Here is a 17,850-nt window from a genome sequence, read left to right as displayed (position 1 = left end):
AGTTACTGATTCTGACCTCAATTTTAGAATCCTCTGAATTTAGCTGCTGTGCTGCCTTTGATCGATCTGGCTCTGTATCTCACTGGTAATGGTTGCTTTATGAAGGCACATCAATGCCCTCCTTTCAGACACCCAATGGGAGCGGGGACTGTGCCCTGTGTGTGGGCAGGGCGGCCCCAGGGCCTGGGCTGGCATCCTCTGAATTTGAAAGCAAATACATGAGAGAGAAGAGGCCCAGTTTATTGGCATAACACATAGGAAGCTGTTATGGGTGTGATATAAAAAAAAAGTGGTAAAGGAGCTATTCCTTTTTATTATGTGCATGTTTGTGTATATATATAAAAATATGTTTTCATATTTGGGTTGTCCTGGCCACTCAGCTCTACCAACAAGACCCACGCTGCTCCTAAGGAGCTCCTGAAGACGCCTTGCCTTTGGGCAGCATGCAGCTCCCCGCTGAGTTTTAATATGCTCTCCCTGATCCCTCCCTGTTCATACTCACCTCCCATACACATCTGCAGTGTCTTCAGTGAGGATCTTGGAAGTCTTAATGGGTAGGGGATGGGTGCTGTAGCTCTTGTCAAGCCAAACATTTTCATGTCACATGAGATATGTACTGTAGAAGAGGCATTGATAACGTAATCTTCTGAAGCTCGCTCTGATAGGGAAAGCTTTGGATTGGACCCCATGGTAGATCACAGGATGTGTTTGACCTGTAACAAAATATGATCGTGGCAGCCTTTTCTTTGCTTACTGAAAAGTCCTGGTCAGCCAGTCAGACGGAAGCAGTGAGGAGCAGTAGGTGCACTTCATCAGTGTCTGGGAACCAGCAATTCAACGCAGTCCATCAAATTTGACTTGCAAGGAGCATCAAGCTGCAAAGGTTTGTTTTTCTACACTTAAAATGCATTTCTTGTTCATTTCATTAGTGAAATGACTAATCTGTCAAATTTCTATGATTAGGGGCTGTATTGTGATGCATCTTCTACAGTGTATCTTTAAGTACAGTGACTCAGCTAACTGAATGCTTTCTTCATTATACATCAAATGCAGGTTTAGTATTGGAGGGGGATTGGATTACCCACACAGCTATCTGATTTTTTTTCTTTGGACAGATTAAAGGAAAGCATTCCTATTATCAGAGCCTCAGGATAGTGGCTCTGTCCTCATGTCAGTCGATATTAAGGACAGTAACACATCCTGCCAGAGTAGAACCCTTCGTGAGTTGGTAGAGTACCCAGACTGTGTGGGATGCAAAAAGACTGCTGGGGAACTGTAGCAGGCTTCATGACACAGCACAGAGAACCCAGGTTGAGTGCTCACACATTGTTTTTCAGAGCTTTTGTGTCATTGGAATGGTGGATGTGGGGGAGGCCAGGCCAGATAAATGAGAGGCGATTGTTTTTGGAGACTGGGGAAAGCAAGAGGTTGGTGTGTGTTTGTAAGTGAAACAGGAAGAGAAGAGAGCCCTAGGCCTGTGAAGAGGAATGAAGAAGTGGCAGCACTGTAGGAAGGCCAGGGGAGGGAGCAGACACTGCGTGGTGAGAGTGAGAAGAGATGTGAGCAGAGCTGGTGAGATGTAAGGTGTGAGAGAGCACGGCACGGACAGGAGGTGGCAGGGAGAGAAGGAAGAGTTGAAGACAAGGACAATGGAAAGTGGTTCAGTTTTATCAGTTTATCCTGAGCCAGCACATCCTTTGTGTAACAGCAGATATTGCCCCAGAGAAGAGGGGGTTCAGACAGTGTGCAATGGCACAGTCTACACAGAACAACCAAGGGGAGGAGCAGGAAGGGGTAATTAATGTTCCAGTCCTTGGTGTAGTTCATCCAAGTTCAGCCATTTGTTTTAGGCTTTGCTGAGCAGACTAAATGAGCATCTGCAACAGATCTGTTCCTGTGACCAACTGCTCCTTAAGTATATTTAAATAATCTGCAGAGAATGTCAGCCTGAAAAACCACCCTGTCATAGTCAGTGAACAGATGAGCAGAGATGCTAAATTCCCAGTTAGGTTGGCTGTGCAAAAGAATCGTGGTGAAGGTCAGGATTATGCACGTTTCAGCTGCCTGCAGTGCATCAGAGAAACAGTCTGTATCCCACCATCTTCCATAGCCTAGCCTTGTAGCAGCCTGTCTCCAGGTAGAGACAGGGTCCTCATGGTCCTCACCACTGGCACTGTCAGAAAGTCCCTGTGACATGTACTTCTGTTGGCTCAGGGCACTGAGCCCACCAGAGCAGTGCTGGATCTGCAGTGGTCAGAGCTGGGAGCAGGATTGCAGCACGGTGGGTGAAGGCAACAAGCACAACAGCCTCTCTGTGTAACTGTGCCAGACGAGTCACTGCTTTGCTTTGTGATGTGTTCATCACAAAGTTTTTTCTCCCCCTCTACTGACTTGTTATTTAATCTTCTTTTCCTTTGTTTTCCCTTTCTAAGATACAAGCTATAATACTCAAACGACACTGCCAGTAAACATATAAACAGACCTTTGTACGGAGGCCTTTTAGTCTTTCTTCCCAACAACACTGCTTTGACAGAGTTCTTTTTGTTCGCCCTTTGGCACTGGCTGTCCTGCTGCTGCCCAAGTCCTTCTGGAGTTACAGGAGACCCCACGAGCTCCCTGACCTCCTGGTCCCAAAAGCTGCCTCCCGGCTTCTGTGCCAGACATGTTTTCAGCAACAAGCGCATCTTGAGCAGCACATACAAAATGCATAGCAGTATGCAAAATCAGAGATGTTGATGGATGAATGCAAGTGCCATGCTTGTTGCATTTCAGTTGGTTGGTTTGTTTTTTTTGTTTTGTTTTGGTTTGTTGTTTTTTTTTGCAAAGATTGAAGAATGGCTCCCATGGAAAAGAAGCTGTTAATTAGGTATTTTGATCTCACATCCTTTGCCCAGGAAATGTGACAGTAATTACTGTGCACCATCACCTTTATCTGTTTAGAGACAGGAAAACATAGCTGGCTTCTGAAACTTTTCTCCTGCACGTTAGGAGTAACACAAGTGTCATTTTCTAGGGCATGTTATTGGAATATTTCAGACATTCATGATATGTTGCTGGAGAGAACATAGGGAGAGGCAGCAGAGGCTCTTTGTGGCACTCTTTTAAGATGTTATTTTTACCATTCTCTGTTAAGCTTGCTGCAGAGATTCTCCTCAGATGTTCACTTTTCTCTGCAGAGAACCAGGATTGAGACCAGAGGAACTCTGTCTTTCCGATGCATCCCCCGGCTTCTTTCTGACTGTGGATATTCATTAGCTACTGCAGAGATGCTCGCTGCTGTCTCTGAAGGCTGTTCTGTGCCTTTGCACTACTGGTCACTAACTCCACTAGGACACCCCATTTTCTCCAACTGTAACCTCTCCGAGGGGATGGCTCTGCTCTTCTGCCTCCTTTTGGGTCTTCAGAGATCAGCTGGGGCAGTGACTGAAGTGCAGTGGTTGGAGCTGGAGGGGCTGGCCCCAGCTGTGGGCAGTGACACCCAGGGAAGCTCAGCCTTCAGTCTCCTGCATTCCCAAAGCTTCTCTGAAAATGTCAGCCTCTGGTTCAGGTTTATGTGTGAAAGCTGTCTTAAACCAGATACAGAAACACCACTGAAGTCAGCTGCTGCATCTGTGCCACATCAGAGTCAAATCTGGCTAAGAGGAGGCATCGACCAGATATGTCTTTTGTTCTCCCTGTTGTTTCTGACGCACTTCGGTGTTTTCTAGTTAGGCCATGAGCATCCTAAGAGGGAACTGCATAAGCAACTGTGCTTCCTTCAGCAGTGGGAGCCAAACACCAGTGCTGGTGTTGGCTTGGCAACCAGTGCTTGTGATCAGTACCAGACTTTGAGAGGTACAGGGAGCATCACAGCCATTGCAGTGGAGTGGCAGCTGCAATGACATTGTTCCAGCCGCACTGGTAGCTCGGGCTGAGTGCCACTAGCGCTGCTCCTGAAGGTGCCTTTTGAAAACATCTGCAGGCATGCTTCAGGGCTGCATGGCCAGGATAACTATGGAAGGCTGAAGGTCCCATCAGCATATGCTTCTTGGGAGAAAAGGTGCCGCAGGAGGTTGGTGGCAGGGCCAGGGTGGGTGACGCTACTTTGTGCAGTGTTGGGCCACGACCTCTGGAATCAGCCCAGCTCTGTCCTGCACAGAGCTACAGGCAAAGCGTGGTAGCCCTTCTCTGAGTCCAAAGGGAAGCCGTGAGAGTGGCTGTTACCAGAGTGGAAGCGTGGGAGACCTGCAGGAGCACCCAGTGGCACTTGGCTGTGGGCAGTCTTTGTGACCGCAGCTGGATGATGGTATCACTGCAGACCGTGGCAACATATGATTTTCCTTTCCAACTTTGCTCTGACAGCAGGAAGGTTTGGAGGAACGCTCATTACCAAACAAGTAAACCTTGTTCTGGAGAGACACAGCCCCACTTGTATCAGGCAGAGCTGAAGTGCCAACTTCCTCTCCGAAGTCACCTTGCAAAGGAAGCAGCAGGTTCTCAGGCAGCAGTTGGTGGGTGGACATTGTTGCCTTATTTTGAGCCCCTCACTCTTTGCGCAGGCAATTTTCAGCCTGCAGGGTCTTTCACATGACACACAAGAGGTAAGGTCATTACTCCTCTCACTCACATGCTTTACTGTTCCCTTCCTCCCACTTTTTCTGTGGCTCAGTGCCCTGCCTGGCCAGACTCACCACAGCCTCAGTGGCCAGGCATCCCTCCTTGCCCCTGCAGGCAGCTGTGGCCCAGCCTTGGTAGAGGGGAGGCAGGTACCAACACATCATTTACAGAAGTCTGAAGCATGCAAACAGTCTGCTGCCACTACTGCAGGAGCGCCAGGTCTTGCTGGCTCCTTTTTTCCACGTTGCCATGCCAACTGGTCCCTGTGCTGAGTGAGATCTCTCTTTAAGCTCCACTGAGAGAAAGTCCGTAGCCTGGGAGCTTATTTAGCATTCAGGAGTGCACAGCCTCTCTGTAAAGGTTCTGAGCCACAGCCAGACTGTCTGACAAAGGAAGGGAGCATTTTTCTTTCTTGTTTTCCCTTTTCCTCCAGTATTTGCTTCTCAAGGTTAAGGGATATGGGGTAGATGGGGAGAGAGTCTGTGAGCACCATGCAGTGGAGTCTCACTGAGGCACAACTTCCATGGAAATGGAAGGGAAATACTACTTTAGGGTGTACTTATGATGCAGGATGTATCCATGTAAGAATCATATATATATATATACATGCGCAAATTTCTTGGTTCAGATAACCCTGATTTTAATACCCTGTATTAAAATGGGAAGGCAAAGGCAATCTGGGCTTTAGTTCAAGCAAGAAGTTGAAATGAAAGATTAGAAGGAAGCTGGGGATAAAAACCCATCTTTGTCTTGCCTGCTGATTTAAGCTGTGAGGTGAAAATACAGAGCAAGTCGTCTCTTCTCATGCAACATTAACACCCCAAGTTAGGACAGCAGAACCAGCAGTTTGTGCTAGTGTTTTAGCTTGGGTTTTTTGTGTTATACACAGTTGCTATTGCTCACTTTAAATCATAAAGATAATTAATACAGGTTTGCTTGCCTTTGCCAGCTGAAAGGATGGAAATCAGCCTAATGAGGCTAGCATTAGATGGTAAGTGAGCACTGATACTCCATCGCCTGTCCGCACCAGCTGTGAAAAGGTTGGTCTGGAAATTCAAAGCAAGATTCAAAGTGAGTGGGCTGTGAACTCGCTCTGACTCCGTCACTTGTTCCTTGGGAGATACTGAGCAAAACACTGATGTTTTCCTGGGCTGTTTTGCAGACTGACAGCAGAGCAGAACCAGTGGTGCCTGGAAAGCTCATTTTGAGGTGATGGTTTGGAAATGCAGTCTTGTTCTGGGGGTTTTGTTGTTATTGAGACATTGCTTGTGACATGCATAAGTGCAGGAAATTCAAGGCACCCCAACTGTATAGACAAGATCGTGGGCCCTTCTGTGCATGGAAAATACTTGAACTTTAATTGCATTCAGTATATGGAAAATAACTATGATATATCATTATCTCTGAGGCAGGAAAATCTGCTAACTGCTTTCCAGCGAGTCATTTTCACTCAGGATAGATCGAATACTTCACAGAAATCAAATTCACTTAGAGACAATGTACGCTTTGGGGAGAGGAAAATAAACCCCAGATATCTCACTTTTTTTGTTCGTATTTCTTTCCTTGAGACTAACTCACAGCAGCACACAGCCCATTTGGCTCAGCTCCCAGCAACCTGCGCAGCCTGCAGCAGTTACAGTGAGGCATGTTTGCAGCCTGATCCTCCTTCCATGCCACTGTGCAGCTGGCAGGCTAGAGGCATAGCACAGAGGTGCAGAAGTACTGGTGCTGTATGGGTGCACTCCTGCTGACTTAGGAAAGCTGTTTTCCTCTCTGTTTTCGAGAGTAGGAAACAACTTCAGTTGGGGCTGTTTTCTTTCACCCCAAATCAAGGGTTTCTGCCAAATCCAGGGCAATGCAACCTGTGCAGGTTGTTGGTGAAGTGTGAAGGCAGCTGATCCTTTGCTGCTTTCTCTTCCTTTTGCTGTCAGGCTTTTTATTTCAGAATATATAGTCCTTCCAAACAACTGCTTTTTCAGCTCTTTCTTTTTCTCACTAACCCTCTTTTCTCACTAACATTGCCTCTGGCATTTTATTCCCACATTCTCTCTTTGTATGCCCAGTTTTATCCCAACCGCCCCATGCTGCCCCTCTCTGACCTGGAATTTCCACAGCCATCACTCCTTTTCTGTGCACTTGGGCTCCTTCTCTGCACACAGACGTCTCCCAGTGGCTGCAGTGACCTGGAGCCTGCTCTCGGCTGTCCCCACAGCACCACATGTGATGTGCACGTTCTGGGTACCCAAAGACAGAAAAAGTAGAAGTTAGTTCAGAAGGTGCACTGAGTGTGTGCATTCATGTGTATCTGTGCACCTCCTGTGTGTAGGAGTAGGTGCACATTTCTCTTTCCTCATCCCTTCGTGCAGTGATTGGTGCGTAGCTTCCAAGGGTGCACAGGCAGAGGACAGGAGAAGATGTGAGTGGTGATGGGTTAGAGATGCCTGCTTGGAGGAAGCTTTGCACACATTCACCTGTGAGTACAGCCTGCTCTTCACAGTCGGCGAGAGAGAGACACTGGTCTGGATACAGGTGGGCCCACGCTGCTGGTACATGGCAGAGCTGGCTGGTTATCAGGGGGTGACCAGCAGCAGGAACCCTAGGGTGAAAAAGGCACCATGTTGCTGTGTTTTGTGTGTTACCAGCTCCCCTAATGGCATGAATCAGAACTGTTACATTGACAGAGTGGTCTTCAATCACAATGGACCAGGCACAACTGGAAATTCTACTCAGCTCATACATGACTTGTTGTTATTTTAATCTTCAGCAGTGTTCATATGTTGTTGGTGTTTGTTTTGTTTGTTTGCTCTTCTATTTTAAAGATTGCAGAGAACACTGTAAAAAGCACTTTAAAAAGGAGCTAAAAACAAACTATAGGAGACGTGACCGCCTGCTCTAAGTAGCTGTGCATTGACTTCTGTGAGTTGTTCTCCCATTTATATTAAAAACAAATTAGCTCTTAAAAGCTAATTTAAAACGTCAGCATGTACTGAGGTCCAAAACAAACACTGATTTAAAACTAGTTACCTTTATGTGTATTTACTCACGCTCAAAGGATTAAATATCTGGTTCTTTGTTTTGAACCTGAAGTGGTTTCTTCCTGCATGAGTTCTAAAGGGTTCATTTTTTGTGAAAAATAGATATAGCTGCTATTTATGTCCAGTGCTGCTTTTTGGGTGATGCCAAGTCCTGGGAAAAGCGTTGAGGCCTCACTGCATTGCCCTGGCTGAGGGTCTTGCATTGACTGCTTTGGTACTGCACATCAGCTGTAATTGCATAGCTGATGTGTCAGAAAAAATAGAAGCCATTCACTTTTCCCACCTCTGGCTTGGCTGGGAAGTGCTGATGGTAGTAAGTATTTTCTTCCAGACAGTAAACTGAAGGAGGTACTACTCAGGGAATGCACAGGGAACAAGTATTTTTAGTAATGGGGGCTTGTTTTTAAAGCACTGCTTTACTGAACTGCCATTTGTATGGCTCCTTTTTAAACACCTTCCATGCTTAAGGAGTGTGTGTGTGCAGGAATGGATCCCTTGGTGCTTTTTTACAGCGGTTAGACAGCATGACATGGCAGAGGGCTCTGCCTGATGTGTGTGTGGTTGGAGCTGGAGGACCGCTTCGTGGAGCTTTCAGGGTTGATCCTGACTCGTGGCACAAAGTTGCCATTTGCGTGCCTTAGAGATGTGGATTATGCTCAACTCTTGCTGAAAAGATGACCAGGAAAACACAGCCAGGGCTGCAGAGAGGTGATGTACCCTGCCAAGCTCCGCTCCTGTGCAAGCTCTTTTAACCTGGTCTCTGTGGTGCATCTTTCTCCAAAGGCAGTCTGAGCATCCATACTTTTGAGATTCAGTGTTGTACAACTACACGTTTCTCTTTCCGTGAGACATGTGCCTCTCCTGACCCGTTCAGCTGGCTGGCTGGTGAGTTCTGCTCACTAAATTCATCTGTCTCATCCTCACTGATGCTACAATGGCTTACATTCGATGAGTTTATTGGGGAAGTGATGCCTGTCAGTTGCGTTGTGGTTTCGTTTAATTTAAAAGCTGATGGTCCCATTATTTCCCTTCACGTCTCCTGCCAATTACTGTTGATATTGCCAACATCCAGATCAAGGACCTACTTACAGCAAAATATTTGCACTCACTAAAGTCGTTTGACAGCAAATATTTGAATTTTGCAAAGCTTTGTTATGCTTTTTTCTTCCTTATTTGTGCTTTATATGACTTATTCATAGTGTTTTGATGGCTGCTGTGCGTTTATCTTTTAATCCGAGTGCAGAAGGCAGGACTTGGAGTTGTTATTAATTCCTGTGATAAAGCCCAAGGTGTGCCTTCCTGTTTTCCATCAGAAGCGTCAGCAAGTGCAGCCCTGCTTCTATTGCCCTGCTTCATCAGTCCCAGCCACCTCCGGGGCAGCTGAGCGGGAGGTCGGGTCCCTCCCTGGAGGGGCTGTTGAATGCCTCTCAACAAATCCAATAGCTGTTTTGTTTATAGTCCAGCTGCAGTCAGAATTGCAGTACCTGACGGAGGAGCGTGAGAAATCTATAGGTCCTGCGTGCTTTTCAAATGGTCAAAGATAGCAAATGGCTACTTCTTGTCTTCTCTTTCCGCAGAAAAATGTTAGGGCTGCTTTGCCTTGCACAGCAGCACAGGTTCCTCCGTGCTTTTGTTGTTGACTGGATTCGCGGTGCCAACAATTAGTGCTGGTTACCTTGGAAACTGCTCTGCACCCTGCTGAGGACTCTGACAGGCACATTTTGACTGAAATTGCTTTGTTTTCCCAATTCTTCAAGCATACATGTAGCTAATCCTTTTGCTGTGCCCTGCCTGTGTTCCATTCCTAAAATATAGCAAAATTAATGGAACGTATTATTTTATCCTTTCCATCTGTTTGCATCTTTCTTTATCCCTGTTTTAGCCTCAGTCCTCCATGAGCATTAATTACCCTTTGCTTTAAACAAGCTCACTGTTAATTTTCATGATGGGGTCTGTGGGGTGACATTGTGAATGCATGTGCAGTTTTGACACGATTTTCAGTCTCCTCCTCTCCATCTCTCCTTCCTGTCATCCCTTTCCTTTGCTTTTCTCCTGGAGCGTTTGTTGTGCTGCGTGGTTCCAGCATGTTAAACTTTGTTTATGCCCTAAACAAGCTTTGCTTTGCAGAGACCAGATGGCTTCCTCCGTGGCTACAACAAACTCTGCTGCCACTGTAGTGATGTGAGATAAAGCTACTGCTCAAAAGAGCAAGCAGTGGTGCTGCTCCTATCTGGGAAGGTGGAATTGTGGCAACATCAGGGCACCCACCTGCAGAGGAAGATGCTAAAACCAATCCTTAGATTGCACAGGGGAATGAGGGAGGTGGAGAGAAGGTCCTGCTGGGTGGGGGCTGTCAGAGGCAGGTATCGCTGCAGTGTCACGTAGGCTGTCATGGTCACAACACACTCATTTCCTCAGCAGATTGTGCCTGAGGTTATGGTAGGCTGGGAGAAAGTGCCCAAGGCTGAAGGAGAACATTTACGAAGGGCATAAAGGGAACAGACACACCATGCATTGCTGCGGAGATCTGTAACAGATCTAATTTCAGCTCTTGCCATTACAGTTCTCAAATATTTCTAACTGTTTTCTGGAAATATTTGGTGAAAGCTCAGACATTTTTAAAAGACTTCTGTGACCATCTGTACATCTGTCACTGGGGCTGGTGAATCTCTGTGTTAAAAATCTTAATGGGCTGGAAAGGCTTCCTGGGAAATGAAAATGATGTAGGTAATGGATTCAGGTGGCAGTGGAGGCATCTGCAATCCATCGACAACTGCAGCAGCATCAATAAGAAATGAAGGAGGGCTTTGAAATGACATCTTGGCCTTCCACAAGCTCTGATCCCAGATCTTTGGCTCTGCTGGAGCCCTCCTCTGGTCTTTAACTGTGTTTTTATAGACCCTATGTCTCTGAGTTGTCTGTAGGGAAAGGAGGCTCCAGATGTCCCGCTTTGGTGCGCTAGGGGCTGGGCTTTGTCACACCTAGGGGAATAATTGTGCTTGTTTCTAAGGCCAGGAGCAGAAGGTGCTCACTGGTTTGAGTTTTAATTTTGGCTTAAGTTAACACAGCAGACAAGATCGATGTATGCTCTCTCAGCATAGCGTGGTCCTCTCATCCCTGCCAGAGAATGGCCACAGGACAGTTAGTAACCAGACAAACATGAGCAAGGGCTGAAGTGACAGCCTGTAGGAGAGCAGTACAAATGCCATCCCTATGCCTTTTAGCTCCTGGTTTCTCAGCTCAGCCTGCCCAGCTTGAAGAGCTCATGCTGAGGATGGTTTGCAATGTCTCCTCTCACAATGGAAATCATATCTGAGGGCTGGGCTTTTGGGTACAACCAGACTGGGAGGTTCAGCCTGTGTCCTATAAACATCTTGGTAAAAAGAAACAGCCCCGCTTTTGGTCTTCTGTTGTGCTGGAGTTTTATGTGAAGCCAAGGTCTGCGTTGCCTTTAAGAAACATTTGTTGTTACTTGTTGTCTGTTACTGCTGTTTTTGAAGGCACAGAGCAGGGGCAAAGGATGTCTACCTGGCTAAAGAGAGAGAAAATAAAACATTACAATCAAAGCTCTCTGCAAAGCTTTTAAGCTGTGAAGAATTTGCCTAGCATCCAGGCTGGCTAACTCTCCTTTTTTTTGTTCTTTATCATTAGGCTTCCTTGAACTTTAACTGAACCATAAGGAAACTATGAAGAGTCTCAATAGCTGCCCTGTGAGGATTTGACTTACCCATTGGATCTGCTATTTATAGTGTCCATTAGTACAAAAATGTCTGTCCTTTTGCAGCAGTCATGTACAGCAAAAACACTGCTGTTCTGGTGAACTGCCTGTGCCTCCTGTGTCACCCAAAATATCCATCAACAGAGTGCTCAAAGTGAGCCTTTCTTGATTTTAAAATAGAAAAAAAGATAACAACCCTGAGGCCATTTATATTTTTTATTTATGTATTTTCGTAGTCTGAAATTACCATTTTCCAGGAGGCACCGTTTTACCTCCAGCTGCATCTCCTTGTTCAGCATAATGTGTGTCCCAGGCAAATTAAATCAGGAAGAGAGCTGAGGGGGCAGAAGCTGTCTTACAGCCTTGGAGGGCCCATCTGCACCCCAGAATCAGGCTGTGTGTAAACAAGTATAAATTTGAAACAAAAAAAATCATTTGTAGTGCAGATTTGTCCTACCTTGCTGGGAAGAAGCTTGTGGTAGTTTGTGTGGCAGAGACTAAGTGGGTTTCCTCTGGATGTACTCCAAGCTACTAAATATGGCGTAAGTTTCGATATTCTGTTTCTGAAAAGTTAATTGGAGCCTTTTCTTGTAATTTTCATGTGCAAATAAGCTTAAAAATTGATTTTCTGAAGTCTTCCCGATTGTATCAGTGTAGACTTGATGATGTTACTTCTGTTGGTGTCATGGTTAGTAGGTTGGTGTGCAAGTTTGGACAGATGGGTCACATCACATCGTATGAGTGTGGTGTTATCAGCACAGGGTCTTCCAGAGCCACAGTATTCCCTGCAAAGCTCTGTGTCCTTCTCCATGCTTATCAGAACTGTCAGGGCAGTGTGCCTCCATATTCTTAAATGAACAGAATCTGAGCAGGGGAACGCTGTGTGTTGAAGGATGCTTTTTGCAAGAAAAACTGACTTCCTACCTGCATGTCCTGCCATGCAAGGTGCTGCAGCTCGGGCTGTGAGGTGCAGTGTGGAACAGAGCTCCAGGTGTCTCTGGAGAGAGGGAATGCCAGTCTGGAGAACTCGTCTTCCCACTTTTTTCCTGTATTGTTGTGCAGTCTGCATGTGCCTCACAGCATGGGGAATTGTCAGGACCTGTAAGGATTTCAAGGCACTGTTTGTGTCCAGTCCACTGCTGCACGCCATGTGACAATCTGGGAGGGTTTGTGAAGCATCATCTCTTCCCTGTTCCTCACTATGGGGTGCAGAGGAACACATCCAGCATCCAGCAAGAGTGGAAGTGGGAAAAATTGTAAAACTCCAAAATGAGATACAGGAGCCTAAAATGTGACTGGGAAGACTGATAGGTTTTAAATCAGCGTCGCTCTTTGGTCTATATGACTGGAGCCACGTGCATGAGTTGCTTATGGGGCTCGGTCTGATCTACATAACAAAGTGAATTTCATTTAACGCATTGAGGGCATGTTGTTGATTAGAGGGACAGAGAAGCAGAGCTGCCACGCCTGGTCTCCTGCTGATATAGGCATCTGTATCACGCAGCCTCTTTCGTAAATATATTCAGCTCCATCTCAAAGCCAGATGAAGTTTTTTCCTTCTATGGGGAAGACTGCCAGAGTTTCATGCAAAACGTCTTCTGATTTCAGGTCTGATTTCTCCTTGATTATTTATCTAGTCAATTTATCCTTGGTTTTCCTCATCTATTCTTGGATGAGCAGTTTTTAAAAATCAACTTATTTTTTCATTGCTTGGTGGTGGTTCTGACACATTCATCCATCAGCTCTTAGTACTGGCTGCAGCCAATGATACTGTGTTGTAGTCCCTGCCCTCTTGGCAGCCAGTCAAGAGGGAAGTGAATGGTAGGATATAAATACCAACAATTATGAAAGTCCTTTGCCAGTGGGATGTTTTTTTTAATATCTCATTACATACTCAGTTTGTTCAAAAGGGGGATTAACGGAGCATTTTGTTTTTAGATGAGCATGACCGTGAAAGTCGAGTAACTTGCATCTATGCTTCTTGGGGAAAAAAATTGGTTTTTCTGAAGCACAAATGAAGAGGAATAACTTTGCATTAAAAATACTGAGAAATTCTGCCAGAGTGCTCATAGTGAGATGAAGCCACTATTAATCTAATGGACAGCATCCCTTGTTTAGGGTGGTTGCCATAAAGTTACAAGTAGGGCATTGATTTAAATATACTTCCCCTTCCCTTGCCTGGAGGGAGCAGTAATGGATGAGCAGAGAGCTTTTATTTCTGCCCCCAGGGATGGTGTTTAATGGGGGCTCTGCGAGTGCAGAACAGGGCTGTTGCCATCTGCAGTGGGGTGGAGCAGTGCTGAGCGATTCCTTGCTGGAATCCTCGCGATGTCCCCCCTGGTCATGGGGACAAGCAAAGTGCAGGTCGTGGGGCACCCAGCTCTATAGAGCATTCAGCAACCCCAGCAGCTCTCCTAGTGCTCCCCTTCCTTGCCCAAGCACAAGCAGCAGCTGGGAGCAAACCAATATCCCAGACCAAGGCCTGCAAGTCCATCCTGCACCATGGATGTTATCTTCTGCAGTCCATCTGTGTGGTATTCAGTGCTACTGGTTAAATAAAACTTCATGTTGCATGCTTAAAAGGGATGAGGAGCCCAAAATACACGTTTAAATCATATTGAAATATTTGTCTCTTCTATTTCAAGTCCCTCATTAGCATATCCTTAGATGTGTAAGTGCCTTTAATGCATATTAACTGTGTGCTGATGGAGAGGAAACATCTGACATACAAGTAAGATTACAGCTAACTCTATGCATAAAATGTCAAGAAATCCAATTACTGAAGTGATTGTGCTACTGTGGTTTGGAAAACAGTACATAAAGAAAACAAAAAAAATTGCAAGACATTTTATAAATGATCGTTGTAAAATGTTGCTGTTGTTGCACACTGTCCCTAACAGACCAAAGAAAGAACATTTCGTGGTGCTGCTGTGTGCATCTTACTGCAAAGGCTGGAGTCCTGGTCTTTATAAACACTCAGCATTTTCCACGAAGGTCTTTTGAATATCTTGTCTTTCTATTTCATTTTTAATGATTTGCTTTTATTTCAGGAAAATATTACCTTATAAAAATGCTTTAAATCAGTCTCCATTTATTAATACACTGTTTAATCTTTATAATTTTTGAGAAATCCTTCTCATTATCATGCTTTTCTTTGTGTTTTTTTTTTCTCTTTTTTTTTCTGCTGCCACAGAAGAAGTGTCTGCAAGGATAGTACAAGTAGTAACAGCTGAAGCTGTAGCAGTCCTGAAAGGTGAACAGGAAAAAGAAGCTCAGCACAAAGATCAGCCTGGACCACTACCTATAGGTAAAACAAGATGAAGAATGTTCGAAGTATCCTTGCATCTGCAAACATATGATATATACATATAATTAAAAAAAAAGTAACAGACAACACAGCTGTGTATTCATGTAGGTCATAGTCATGGGTAAGCTACAGCACCATGCGATGCTGTTGCCCTTACTGCCTCAGTTCTTCATTCCTCTTTGGCAGTCTCATTCACTGTGTGCCCATAAGAGCAGCTTTCCACCTATCTACTGAGCAGTGCAGCTGTGACTAGAGTTGGTGGAGGTGGTTTTGTGTGGTGGACCAAGCAACCCTAAGAGCCCCTTTATGTCTGAATGTCTGAAGAGACAAAGATTAGGGGAGAGGCATATAAAAAGAATGAGATTTTATTGGTTGGTGGCAGCTACTCCAGAATATGGAAGATGAGCTTCTTGACAAGACACTGAGAGGAAAAGGGAACCCAGGGTGAAAGTGGGAGAGGGGACAGCAGTCATGAGTGTGAGGCAGAAGGAGTGACACCAGGTGGAAGCAAGTGCTGTGCTCCAGACTGAGGGTGGTCCAAAATGCAACTGTATGTATATATAGGTAACTACACAGCCATTCGTAGGTACAGTGCTTCCTCACTGCCAGAAAACTTCCACAGTTGCCCAGAGCATGTACACAAACACCAGAGAAAGGCCAAACGCTGTGTTGGATTGGCGAATGTCTTACAAGCCTGCCCCCCCAGATTAGTGTTGCTGAGAGTGTGTATTTTGTGATCAAATCAAAATAACACCTTGTGATATTTTTCCCACAGGCATTCCACTTTACTTGGTACAGTAGCTGGACCTTGCTTAGGATTGAATTAAAGTCAATGAGTAATTAAAAATATTAGTTGTAAATTTGATTCCCTAGGTGTTTTGCTTCATTGGATTAATTTTGAGCTGGAGGTGCAGTAGAGTGGTGTGTGCCTCAGTAATTCCCTTCTTTGCAGAGATTGAATATTACATGAAAGACCCCGATTCCACAGAACACTTCATACATATTTAAGTCCATAGTGCTTCACTGGGGCCTTCGTGAGTCAAAACGAGTATTCAGTTACATGTAGTGAGGTAAAACACTTCAAACATGGTAAGGAGTACTTCCTCAGTTAGCACATACTGGTGTTACAGCTCCTGTGATCAATCATTATTTCATAAATTCAGCTACAAAGGGACTGTAGTGAAGATAGAAATACACTGTCTCTGGACAAGCAAATCTGAAGGGCAAGTCACATAGGGCTTTCTTCCAAACTACATTGGCATCAGGGGAAAGAAGGCCAGGAAAATTCTTCTGGGGCTTTGAAAGTGACCCTTCTATCCTTGGGAAGAAGCCATGAGTCATAAGCTGGGATCTGTTGGGACTTGCCATTTATACAACACAGATCTGTTAACAGACTTGTTACTTTTTTCTTCTTTTCTTCTTCTCTTTCAAAATGTGGTTCAAGTCACAGTGGAGGCTTTGCTTTTAAAAAAAAAAATAAATCTCAAAATGATTAGTATGAAATCAGATGCAGAAATTATGTTGAACTCATTTAAGCAGCAGCTTGTTCAGGATTTTATCATACTTCTATTGAAATTAATGAAAAAAACATCATCTGGTTTCAGCACGCAGACTCGTGACTGGAAATGAATTTAAACATAACCTAAGTGAAGCTTCTCACTCAGCTCAATTGTTAAGAGGTCATAGCTGACATAAGTTCTCTGTGCTGATGTCTTTTGTATTTAGACAAAGAGTATTTGCATACATTCTCTAATTAACTTTGAACTCAGTAGAAGAAAAATTAAAAAATGGTTGTAAAGTGTTTTGTGTTCATGTACTCAAGGTAAAGTGAAAAGATTGGATGCCAGTTTCTCTCTGTTACAGTTAGTCAGCCTGAATTCATAAAATCTCTCCTGCACGGATGCTTTATTGTTGTTGCCTTGAGTGATTGAAGGCTAAGTGCAGTACTGATCTAAAAGATAATTTCATACTTCATTTTTTATTTTTATTGTACTCTTTGACTAGAGTTTTGAAAATAATGCATTTCATCTAAGAAAACAAATCTTTTTAATATAGCCTTAACAATCCAGAGTTCTGAAAGGTTCTCCTGCAGATCCCTGGCGTGCAGGTCCCCATCCACTAACTCTCTCAGCTGGGCAGCGCAGGCATCAAGCATTGATCTCCTGGGAATTAATTGCTGTATCTTGTTTCCATTGTTTGATTTCCAGCAGTCGAAGAGTCAGCCAACCTGCCTCCTTCCCCACCTCCATCGCCAGCTTCTGAGCAGACTGGAGCTCTGGAGGAAGGTAAGGGTTTCTCGGACGTTGCAGTGTACAGCTGCCAGCGGAGGGATGAGACATGAATCTAAAGCAAGGGCGAATCAGGAAACGGAGATACTTCCTTCAGCTTCACGTGGAAAGATAAGGCATTCCCCAGCAGTAACTCCCCATCTGCAAACCAACTGCAGTGCATGGAGGAGGTAGACACATATGCACAGAGATAACTGACAGGATATGTTAAGTACATCCATATAGAAGAAAAAAGAGGGTGATGCTAACTAACCCTTTAATCTGTCACACGTAATATCAGCCGAGATGGCTGCTATCTCAGTGTGGTCACCAAAACTGATTCAGTATGGTTAATTCATGTTTTCCCAGGATTCTTTTGTCTGGCTTCTGTTTTGTTTTGCTTTTAATCACCATTAGCTTTGTATTTGGCATCTTAAACGCATGAAAGTAAGGAGATTGAGCGTTGGATTGTTTTTCTGATCTTCAACCTGTAATTCCTGCTTCAGTGTCCGCATGCAGTGGGGTTTGTACACGTAGGGCAGGAGCCAAATTCTATTCTCACAAAGAACATTTCTGTTATCTGCACAATGAATATTCAGTCTCCATAGCTCATGATCTCTGCTTTTCCCTCCCGCTGACATCCCCTCATCAAAGAAATTAAGCCTTCACTTAATTTTTAAGTAGAAGTCTAAATCCCAGTGAAGTTGTCACTATGGTAAGCATGTATGTCAGTGGTTTGTTCAACAGAAAAAGATTGCTGCATCAGGGTCATCAGTAGAGAGAGAAGGCAGTATACCAAAAGTGAGCCATATCATGTAGATATAAGGAAAGAATTTCAGTTCAGAATCTCTAGGGGACTGTCAGCTGAACTCTCCAGTGTGAATAGGGTTTCTGTGTGTCCATTTATTTAGCCCTCCTTTTTTTTTT

The 17,850-nt window shown here is 44.7% G+C and overlaps 1 protein-coding gene and 1 long non-coding RNA gene across 26 annotated transcripts in view; one reads left to right on the top strand and one right to left on the bottom strand.

Annotated features, from left to right (window-relative positions):
- MAP2 (microtubule associated protein 2) overlaps positions 1-17,850 on the top strand; it is a 177,003-nt gene that overhangs the window by 117,717 nt on the left and 41,436 nt on the right. For all 25 annotated transcript variants that reach the window (XM_031554111.1, XM_031554110.1, XM_031554112.1 and 22 more), the window contains 2 exons: positions 14,543-14,656; positions 16,864-16,941. In XM_031554111.1, coding sequence (XP_031409971.1) covers positions 14,543-14,656; positions 16,864-16,941 — 192 coding nt within the window. The remainder of the gene's footprint in view (positions 1-14,542; positions 14,657-16,863; positions 16,942-17,850) is intronic.
- Positions 5,225-9,444, bottom strand: LOC109368452. Its single transcript, XR_004160259.1, has 3 exons — positions 9,116-9,444; positions 7,068-7,192; positions 5,225-6,830 (listed from the first exon to the last, which is right to left on the bottom strand). It is a non-coding gene; the product is annotated as an uncharacterized LOC109368452 (long non-coding RNA).

This window comes from Meleagris gallopavo, chromosome 7 (genome assembly GCF_000146605.3).
Source record: "Meleagris gallopavo isolate NT-WF06-2002-E0010 breed Aviagen turkey brand Nicholas breeding stock chromosome 7, Turkey_5.1, whole genome shotgun sequence".
Lineage (NCBI taxonomy): Eukaryota > Metazoa > Chordata > Aves > Galliformes > Phasianidae > Meleagris > Meleagris gallopavo.
Note: the sequence above shows the minus strand (reverse complement) of the source record. Positions and strands in the feature narration are given on the sequence as shown.